The sequence below is a fragment of the Ahaetulla prasina genome, chromosome 1 (genome assembly GCF_028640845.1).
Source record: "Ahaetulla prasina isolate Xishuangbanna chromosome 1, ASM2864084v1, whole genome shotgun sequence".
NCBI classification, from domain to species: domain Eukaryota; kingdom Metazoa; phylum Chordata; class Lepidosauria; order Squamata; family Colubridae; genus Ahaetulla; species Ahaetulla prasina.
The window spans coordinates 2,234,065-2,245,000 of NC_080539.1; the positions used below are offsets into that span (position 1 = coordinate 2,234,065).

The 10,936-nt window shown below is 47.0% G+C and overlaps 1 protein-coding gene across 3 annotated transcripts in view; it reads right to left on the reverse strand.

Moving 5' to 3' along the window:
• The window catches only part of GIT1 (GIT ArfGAP 1), a 65,638-nt gene that overhangs the window by 41,136 nt on the left and 13,566 nt on the right, over positions 1 to 10,936 (reverse strand). Inside the window, exon 1 of one of the 3 annotated variants that reach the window (XM_058163959.1) lies at positions 8,590 to 8,647. The exons of the other annotated variants lie outside the window; for them this stretch is intronic. Within the exon in view, the coding sequence (XP_058019942.1) occupies positions 8,590 to 8,632 (43 nt within the window). The 5' untranslated portion in view covers positions 8,633 to 8,647. Of the gene's footprint in view, positions 1 to 8,589; positions 8,648 to 10,936 lie in introns of those variants that run through there. 3 annotated transcript variants of the gene reach the window in all.

Consider the following 10,936-nt stretch of genomic DNA (forward strand, 5'->3'; position numbering starts at 1 on the left):
ATTCATTAATTGCGGATTAAAGCAAATACCGGATACAACTGAGGCAGAAGGTAAACAAACGGCAAGGCCGTTCCCATTTCTGCACATGCAGCCCAAAATCGCCCTGGGGGCATTAAGTGGTACAGAAAAAAACTCAGGTTTTTTTTAAGTCTTCTTCTCACGCACTATTCTCATTATATAATTTTAGGGTGTTTTTTTTTTAAAGATTGCAATTCTACTCTGGAGCAACGGAGAGGGGATTCCATCGAAAGCAATCTCCGTTCAGAAGGAGGTGACCAAAGCCCACTGCAACTACATAGGAAAAAAGGCTCTAAGAGTTCTAAACCTAATTTTACGCAGCTTCTTTTCCAAAAACTCTACACTACTAACCAGAGCATACAAAACATTTGCTAGACCTATTCTTGAATACAGCTCACCTGTCTGGAACCCATACCACATCTCTGACATTAATACAATTGAACGTGTCCAGAAATATTTTACAGGAAGAGTTCTCCATTCCTCTGTAAACAACAAAATACCTTATGCCACCAGACTTGAAATTCTCAGATTAGGAAATTTAGAATTCCGCCGACTCCGACAAGACCTGTGTTTAACACACAGAATCATCTATTGCAATGTCCTTCCTGTTAAAGACTACTTCAGCTTCAATCGCAATAATACAAGAGCAAACAATAGATTCAAGCTAAATGTCAACCGCTTCAAACTTGATTGCAGAAAATATGACTTCTGTAACAGAGTTGTTAACGCTTGGAACTCATTACCTGACTCCATAGTCTCTACTATGGAGTCAGGTAATGAACAGAAAAACAGAGTTGGAAGGGACCTTGGAGGTCTTCTAGTCCAACCCCCTGCTTAGACAGGAAACCCTACACCACTTCAGACAAATGGTTATCCAATGTCTTCTTGATATCAAGTCCAATATCACACTTGAACGCTGGGCGCTATCTAACAAAATGAAATTCAACAGTGAAAAAAGTAAGGTTCTACATTTAGGCCAAAAAAAAATATGCACAGGTACCGTATATGTGGTACCTTGCTCAATAGTAGTACCTGTGAGAGGGATCTTGGAGTCCTAGTGGATAACTATTTAGATATGAGCCAGCAGTGTGCAGCAGCTGCTAAAAAAGCCAAGACAATTCTGGGCTGCATAAACAGAGGGATAGAATCAAGATGCTTAGCATGCTGCTAAGAAGAATGTATGGGGTTTTTTAAATAGATTTTTAAACAAGGGTTTTTTAAAGGGGGGGAGGGACAAGACGGGTGGGGGGGAGAACCCGTCGGGGAGGGATCCAGCCCCGGTGCCAGTTCGCGGCATTACTACATCTGGTCTGAAGGCAGGGGGGGAGGGGTTTGTTCCAGGACTAGAGGGTGGTTCAATCTGTACGGTAAGTGGGAGAGGCAGATATGGCGGAGGGGGGGGCCGTATCGAGTTTGGGGAGCACGTGCGCGATGTCTGAAAGCGATCACGTGCTCCGGCCCCTTAGTCCCTACCCGTTCCTCGGGCGGCCGTGATCCTCAGAGCCTGGATCTTCGGCTGATGTTATGTAATGCCCGGTCCGTGGTAAATAAAGCCCCCTTGATCTGTGATCTTATTCAGGGGGAGTCCGCGGACCTTATGGGCATTACGGAGACCTGGTTGGGGCCAGAGGGGGGGTGCCCCTCGTTGAACTATGCCCCCCAGGTTTCCGAGCATTCCATCAGCCGAGGGCCCAGGGTAGGGGTGGAGGGGTGGCGGTTGTCATTAAGGAAGATCTAGAGCCGAGGGAGGCCACTGTTCCTCAGATTGCCGGCTGTGAATCCCTTTATGTGAGGTGGGGCCATAGGAATCAGTTGGGCTTGTTGATCACGTACCTGGCTCCTTGCTGCGTGACCACAGCCCTGCCCGAGCTGCTGGAGTTATTTGCCACTGTGGCAGTTGAGACCCCCAGACTTATAGTTATGGGGGATTTCAACTTGCCATCAGCTGGCTTATCATCGACTGCAGCTCGGGAGTTCCAGGCTTCCATGACGGCCTTGGACCTGATACGAGTAAATGATGGCCCTACGCACATGGGGGGAGGCACGCTGGACCTGATTTATATCTCTGGTCAGTGGTTAAATGATCTGATACTAGACGATTTAGTAACAGAACCAATGTCATGGTCTGATCATTTTCTCCTTCGCCTAGACTTCCGAACCGCCACCCACCATCGCAGGGAGACGGAGCCTCTACGTTGGTTCCGTCCCAGGCGCCTGATGGACCCTGAGAGGTTCCTGACGGAGCTTGGGCCATTCCCTGAGGATCTGGCCCACGGCACGACTGAGGAACTAGTTGCGGCCTGGGAACAGGCCGCGGCTGGGGCCTTGGACCGTGTCGTGCCTTTGCGGCCTCTGACCCGGCGCAGATCTCGACCGGCCCCTTGGTTCTCCGAGGGGCTGAGAGAGATGAAACGCCGGAGAAGACGCCTAGAGAGCACTTGGAGGTCCAGTCGTTCCGAAGCTGATCGGACACTAGTTAGGTCCTATTCTAGGACCTACCTAGTGGCAATGAGGGAGGCGAGGCGTTCCTACGCCTCCACCCTCATTGCGTCGGCAGATAACCGCCCGGCCGCCCTGTTTCGGGTGACCCGCTCCCTCCTTCATCAGGAGGTGCGGGATGACCCTTTCCAGGACCGTGCCGAGGAGTTTAGTGGTTATCTATACGACAAAATCGCTCAGCTCCGGGATGGTCTGGACCGAAATTGGGATGATCCAAGCGAGGGAGAGGAGGCACGTCTTGTTGAGCCTGTTTGGGATGGGTTTGACCCTGTGGCTCCGAGGCGTGGACAGGTTGTTGGGAGGCTCCGCCACTACATGTTTATTGGATCCGTGTCCTTCCTGGCTGGTGCTGGCCACTCAGGAGGTGACACGAGGCTGGCTCAGAGGATTATAAATGCTTCTTTGTTGGAAGGGTTTTCCTGCCGCCTTGAAAGAGGGGGTGGTGAGACCCCTCCTTAAGAAGCCCTCTTTGGACCCGGCTATTTTGGGAAACTATCGGCCAGTCTCCAACCTTCGCTTTGTTGCGAAGGTTGTAGAGAGTGCTGTGGCGTGTCAGCTACCCCAATACCTGGAAGAATCCGTCTATCTAGACCCGTTCCAGTCCGGCTTCCGACCCGGTTACAGCACGGAGACAGCTTTGGTCGCATTGGTGGATGATCTCTGGAGGGCCAGGGACAGGGGTTATTCCTCTGCCCTGGTCCTATTAGACCTCTCAGCGGCTTTTGATACCATCGACCATGGTATCTTGCTGCGCCGGCTGGGGGGATTGGGAGTGGGAGGCACCGTTTATCGGTGGTTCTCCTCCTATCTCTCCGACCGGCCGCAGACGGTGTTGACAGGGGGGCAGAGGTCGACCGCGAGGGCCCTCACTTGTGGGGTGCCGCAGGGGTCAATTCTCTCGCTTCTTCTGTTCAACATCTACATGAAGCCGTTGGGTGAGATCATCAGTGGCTTCGGGGTGAGGTACCATCAGTACGCTGATGACACTCAGCTGTACTTCTCCACCCCAGGCCACCCCAATGAAGCTGTTGAAGTGCTGTCCCGGTGCGTGGAAGCCGTACAGGTCTGGATGGGGAGAAACAGGCTCAAGCTCAATCCCTCCAAGACGGAGTGGCTGTGGATGCCGGCATCTCGATTCAGTCAGCTGCAGCTGCAGCTGACTGTTGGAGGCGAGTTATTGGCCCCAAAGGATAGGGTGCGCAACTTAGGTGTCCTCCTGGATGAGCGGCTGTCGTTTGAAGACCATTTGACGGCCGTCTCCAGGGGGGCCTTCCACCAGGTCCGCCTGGTTCGGCAGTTGCGCCCCTTCCTTGATCGGGATGCCTTGTGCACAGTCACTCATGCACTCGTTACCTCTCGCTTGGATTATTGTAATGCTCTCTACATGGGGCTCCCCTTAAGGTGCACCCGAAGGCTTCAGCTAGTCCAGAATGCAGCTGCGCGGGTGATAGAGGGAGGGTCTCGTACCTCCCATGTAACACCCCTCCTGCGCAGACTGCACTGGCTGCCTGTCGCTTTTCAGGTGCACTTTAAGGTTTTGGTTATGACCTTTAAAGCGCTCCATGGCTTAGGGCCTGGGTACTTACGGGACCGCCTACTGTTACCATATGCCTCCCACCGACCCGTACGCTCTCACAGAGGGACTTCTCAGGTGCCGTCCGCCAAGCAATGTCGGCTGGCGGCCCCAGGAAGGTCCTTCTCTGTGGGGCTCCACACTCTGGAACGAACTTCCCGGGTTTCGCCAAATACCTGACCTTGGACCTTTCGCCGCGAACTGAAGACGCATCTTTTTATTCGCGCGGGGCTGGCTTAAATTTTATGGATTGTATAGTTTTATTATTAATTTTAAACGGGGTTTTAATTTCTATATATTTTAACATTTTAGGCAAAGTATAATAAGTTTTTTAATTTTGCATTTTAGAGATTATTGTCTTGTCTGTTTTTATCTGCCTGTACACCGCCCTGAGTCCTTTGGGAGAAGGGCGGTATAAAAATCAAATAAATGAAATGAAATGAATGAAGATCACGTGAAGTGTTAATACCACTTTATAAGGCCTTGGTAAGGCCACACTTGGAATACTGCATCCAGTTTTGGTCGCCACGATGTAAAAAAGATGCTGAGACTCTAGAACAGGGGTGTCCAAACTTGGTCCCTTTAAGACTTTTGGACTTCAACTCCCAGAGTTCCTCAGCCAGCTTTGCTGGCTGAGGGACTCTGGGAGTTGAAGTCCAAAAGTCTTAAAGGGACCAAGTTTGGACACCCCTGCTCTAGAAAGAGTGCAGAGAAGAGCAACAAAGATGATTAGGGGACTGGAGGCTAAAACATATGAAGAACGGTTGCAGGAACTAATTTAATGAAAAGAAGGACTAGGGGAGACATGACAGCAGTCTTCCAATATTTGAGGGGCTGCCACAAAGAAGATTTGGGGGTCAAGCTATTCTCCAAAGTACCTGAGGGCAGGAGAAGAAGCAATGGGTGGAAACTGATCAAGGAGAGAAGCAACTTAGAACTAAGGAGAAATTTCCTGACAGTTAGAAAAATTAATCAGTGGAACAACTTGCCTGCAGAAGTTGTGAATGCTCCAACGCGGGAGGTTTTTAAGGAAATGTTGGATAGCCATTTGTCTGAAATGGTGTAGGGTTTCCTGCCTGGGCAGGGGGTTGGACTAGAAGGCCTCCAAGGTCCCTTCCAACTCTTGTTACTCCATTATTCTATTCTGTTATTCTGAAAAAAGTGACTTATGACCATTTTTCACACTTAGGACCGTTGCAACATCCCTGTGGTTCCAATGATCAAAATTCAGATGCTTCACAACTGGTTCATACAGGTAGTCCTCAAGTTAGGACCACAATTGAGCCAAAATTCCTGTTGCTAGGCGAGACAGTTGTTCAGTGGGCTCTGCTCCATTTTACAACCTAGCTTGCTACCGTTGTTAAGTGAATCCCTGCCATTGTTAAGTTAGTAACGTGGTTTGTTAAGTGAATCTGGCTTCCCCATGGAACTTGGCTTGTCAGAAGGTCACAAAAGGGGATCACGTGACCCCGGGACACTATGACCGTCATAAATTTGAGTCAGCTGCCAAGCGTCTGAATTTTGATCACGTGGCCACTGGGATGCTGCAATGGTTATAAGTGTGAAAAGTGATCATGAGTCACTTTTTTCGCTGACGTCGTCATTTCGAACGGTCACTAAATGAGGACTACTTGTATTGATGACAGTCGCAGTGTCCCGGGGTCAACGCGATCCCTTTTTGCGACAAGCGGAGTCAACGGGGGAGCAGGATTCACTTAACAACCCTGTGACTCACTTAACAACGGAGGTGATTCGTTTAACAATGGTGGCAAGAAACGAAGTGGTAAAATGGAGCAAAAAATGCAGCCTTGGAAAGCGGCTCAGGAAATACCCAAGTTTCATTCTTGGACAGTTCCAGAGTACCCCGTATTAAGGTTAGGGGTACACAGCCCCCTCTGGAAGGCTGGGCAATTCATTGCAGCTGAAAATCCCACCCTGGTGGGGGGATGGGATACACACGCACACACACACACACACACACACACAGAAGCCCATGAGCCTCTGCCTTCCTTCCAGATTTGCACCTACAGCTGTTTTCTTCCAGATGTTCTTAGCTAGGACAATGGGAGCCTCATCTGCCCTACAAGATTGGGGTAGGGGGGCATCCCTGGTGGACCCTGGGCAGAAGTGAGAGGGGAGGCTCAGTGGCTTGCCGATCAGAAAGGTCGGCGGTTCGAATCCCTTGTGTAGGTCTCCTGCGTGAACAGGGGGGGTTGGGCTAGATGACCTCCAAACTCCCTTCCACCTCTGTTACTGCTACTTCGGAAGGGGGGCATCTTAGCGCAGACTCTTTTCAACCAGCGCTTCATTAAAAAGACGAATTTTGGCAAAAGGATGTGGAAAAGGGGGTGGGTGAGTGGGGGGGGAGGAAATCCCCCCTTGGACCAATATAGCCCTCCCCCCAAAATTTACTGCTTCTGCAAGATTTGCCTTTTTGTGTGGATGCAAAGGGCCCAAATACATCTCACATACACACACACATACACACAACCACACACACAACTCCCAACGGTTGGCTTGGGGAGGGGGCAACACTTGTGGGGGCTGCACATGGAATCAATGGCCTAGAGAAAGAGCTGGGAGAAGATTGAAAAGGCCCGTTTCTCCCCTCTCTCCCCCCCCACCACACTTTGCACACAATTGAGTCCTACTTTGGCCTTGGGCAGGGGGCTGGACTAGAAGACCTCCAGGGTCCCTTCCCCGCCCTCGGATTTTATGATTCCACCTCCGTTCCAGCTGGATTTCCGGAGATTTCCTGGCTCCTTTGGCAGGTGTCCAGGCATTAAAGAGGGGTGGGAGATCTGGCACGCCCCCCACCTCAAACATTCTTGGCTCCTCAGGGGCTGAATTAAGCTCTTTTGCAGAAGACAATTGGAACCGAGCGGGCCCAGGTTCTGCCATTTTGGAGGAGGGCAGCCTCCAAAGTGGACGATTGGTAGAATTTGGACACACAAACACACACACACACATACATCCCAATATCATTTAAGGAACAGCCAGGGGCCGATTTGCTCCACACCAACGTGTGCAAAAGTTCCTGAATGTGCAAGCTAAGAAAAAGGAAAAGTCGGTGCAGTCAGAATCCATAAACTGAGGAACAGAGGAAAAAGGCTGAGCCAAAAACTGTTAGAAATCTGGAATTAAGTCAGATGTCCGGGGCTGAGATGGAGGAGGCCCATGCTCAGCCATTCTCTTGCTCAGCTTTGCAGCTTTGGGACAATGAGCCCGTCTAGCTTGGCCTAAAACTCCTCATTTGGCTCTTTTGAAAAAATAAATAAATCATGGTGCTAGTCCTTTTGAGGGAAAAGCCAAAGACGAAAGGAGGCAGCGAGGGGAGAATTTTAGCTCTGGAGTCCTGCCCCTTGCAGAAATATAGAAAGGCAGGAAATACGACACCCAGGGACCAGTGAGATTTTGGCACCTATAAAGGGGGTGTACAGGTAGTCCTCAACTTACGACCATTCGTTTAGTGGCCATTCAAAGTGAGAACGGCACTGAAAGAGTCTGGCAACTGGCCTTTGCAATGGACAACCGTTGCAGCTCCCCTACGCTCAGGTGATGAATATTTGGGACCTTGGCAATTGGCATGTGTCTACCAGGGTGGCAGTGACCCAGGGTCATGTAATTGCCATATACGACGAGTTGGGGAAGCCGAATTCGCTTAATGACCTCCTGATTCTCAACAACTGCAGTGTTTCACCTGACAACCTTAGCAGGGGGGGAAAAAAGGATGTAAAACTGGGTACCACTCACTTAGCATCCACCCTGCACAAGCAGCTTTTTAAAGCACAAATATTTTTTTAAAAACACGAACGCCTTTTTAAAACGCAAATGCCTTTTTAAAACCAGAAACATCTTTTTAAAAGCACAAATGCCTTTTTAAAACACAAATATCTTTTAAAAACACAACCACCTTTTTAAAACACAAATGCCTTTTTAAAAAAAACAAATGCTTTATTAAAACACAACCACCTTTTTAAAAACAAACTTTGTAAAAAACACAAACACCTTTTAAAAAACAAAGGCCTTTTTAAAAACACATGCCCTTTTTTCAATAGTCAAATATCTCTTTAAAACCACAAATCCCATTTTTAAATACTCAAATACTTTTTTAAAAACACAAATGCCTTTTTAAAAACACAAATGCCTTTTAAAAAAAACAAATGCCTTATTAAAAACAAACCCTTTTTAAAAAACAAATACCTTTTAAAAACCTAAACGCCTTTTTAAAACACGAACCCCTTTTTAAAAACACAAAATATCTTTTTAAAACACAACCACCTTTTTAAAAACAAACTTTTAAAAACACAACCACCTTTTTAAAAACAAACTTTTTAAAAAAACCACAAATACCTTTTAAAAAACAAAGGCCTTTTTAAAAACACATACCCTTTTTTTCAATAGTCAACTACCTCTTTAAAACCACAAATCCCATTTTTAAATACTCAAATGCCTTTTTAAAAACACAAATCCCTTTTTAAAACAGGACCACCACTAGCCTTTAAAGAAAGCAATCCTTAGATCAAACCGCAGATCCACCATTTGGGGCCTTTTCCCCTCCAGCACAGGATAGGTGTCCCTTCGAAAGGAAGTGTGTTCGAAACAGCTCGCCCCACTTTTGACTCGTGAGACAACTTTTTCCACAATTACCGAGCGGGGGCACGAAGAGGGCACAACTGCAAACTTCAGTTTCCTGAAAAATCCTTTTTTTTTTTCCCCTCCGGAAAGCCAGATTTCTATACAGTGAAAAAAGCATATGTCGAATTAACTCTTGAGCGACAGGCAGGGATTTATTTCCAGGAATGGTCCTCAACCCAGAGATGCCAAGGAGACAATCTTCAAATTGCTCAAAAAAAATAATTTTCAATAGGAGTTTGGAGCTAATATATTTACTGTAGTGGTGAAATTGAGTAAGCTCAAACTGCCCAAGGAGCTGCTGATTCAGTTCTACAGAGGAATTATTGAGTCTGTCATTTGCACCTCTATAACTGTCTGGTTCGGTTCTGCAACCCAACAAGAAAGACACAGACTTCAGAGGATAATTAGAACTGCAGAAAAAATAATTGCTACCAACCTGCCTTCCATTGAGGACCTGTATACTGCACGAATCAAGAAGAGGGCTGTGAAAATATTTACAGATCCCTCGCATCCTGGACATAAACTGTTTCAACTCCTACCCTCAAAACGACGCTATAGAGCACTGCACACCAGAACAACTAGACACAAGAACAGTTTTTTCCCGAAGGCCATCACTCTGCTAAACAAATAATTCCCTCAACACTGTCAGACTATTTACTGAATCTGCACTACTATTAATCTTCTCATCGTTCCCATCACCAATCTCTTTCCACTTATGACTGTATGACTATAACTTGTTGCTGGCAATCCTTATGATTTATATTGATATATTGACCATCAATTGTGTTGTAAATGTTGTACCTTGATGAACGTATCTTTTCTTTTATGTACACTGAGAGCATATGCACCAAGACAAATTCCTTGTGTGTCCAATCACACTTGGCCAATAAAAAAATTCTATTCTATTCTATTCTATTCTGAACCAGATTACTACCGATTCGCTGGCTGTGCATGTGCGCGCTCATTCGCACTACACACCATGCACCAAATGCGAGGTCCATGCATGTGTGCGCAGCGCGTGCCAAAAGGAGGCATAAATAGAACAGCGCTGGGGTGTGTGTGCGTGATCAGCTGTGGCGCACAATCTTTTTTTTACTTTTAAAAGCATTTTTTTACAACCTATTCGGCCGAATAGGTTGTAAAAAATGCTTTTAAAAGTAAAAAAAAAGGCTCTGATGATCAGGCAGCTCAGCTGGGATGGTCAGAGCCACTTTTTTTACCTTTTAAAATCATTTTTTAAAAGAAGCGGCAAGCGGGGGACCAGGCATTAGGTGGGGGGCAGGGATTTTTGCTACCGGTTCGCCGAACCACCCACCCCCCATCGTTACCGGATCGCCTGATCCAGTCCAAACCGGGAGCATTTCACGCCGATTTACTGTTAATTTTATATTTTATATATATCTAGCCTCAAGGTGTGGAATTAGGCATTTTGGAGAATGCCTAGGAAATCTGCAAAGTGCCAATAACGGGACGTTAAAGTATGGAACATTTAATATTTCACACATTTGCAAGGCAGATAATACAATGCCAAAAGTCAAACTGGCATAAGGTATAAAATATTCTGACAAAAAATGCCATTTGCAGCCTTTTTTGTGGCAACTGGAAGATCAACACTGGTTTTTTTTCTCGTTTGTTTTTTTCAGTAAGAAAGTTCCTCACGGGAAGCCCTGGAATTACGACGATTCATTTAGTGACCGATCAAAGTTATCATAACATTGAAAATACAGGCAGTCCCCAACTTACAACAGTTGATTTAGTGACCGTTATAATGGCACTGAAAAAACTGTCTTATGACCATTTCCCACCCTTACGACAAGTGCGACGTCTCCACGGTCACGCGATCGAAATTCAGATGCTGGGCAACCAACTCATACTTACGACGGTCGCAGCATCTCGGAGTCACGCAATCCCCTTTCATGACCTTCCGATGACCAAAGTCAAGGTGGTAATCCGGGTTCGCTTAACAACCAGTGACCATGGGGAGGCTGCAGTCGCCATATGTGTGAAAAACGGTCACCACTTGCTTTTTCCAGTGCTGTGCTAACTTCAAATGGTCAATAAATAAATAAATAAGTCGAGAAATATCTGTATTTTCAATCTGTCTCCAGGCCAGGAAACATGGTGCACCCGGTTATGTCTTCCCCATCCTGGAGTGTGGCTCTCCACTGGCTTGATTTTTAAATTTTCAAATTTCTGGTTTTTTAATAA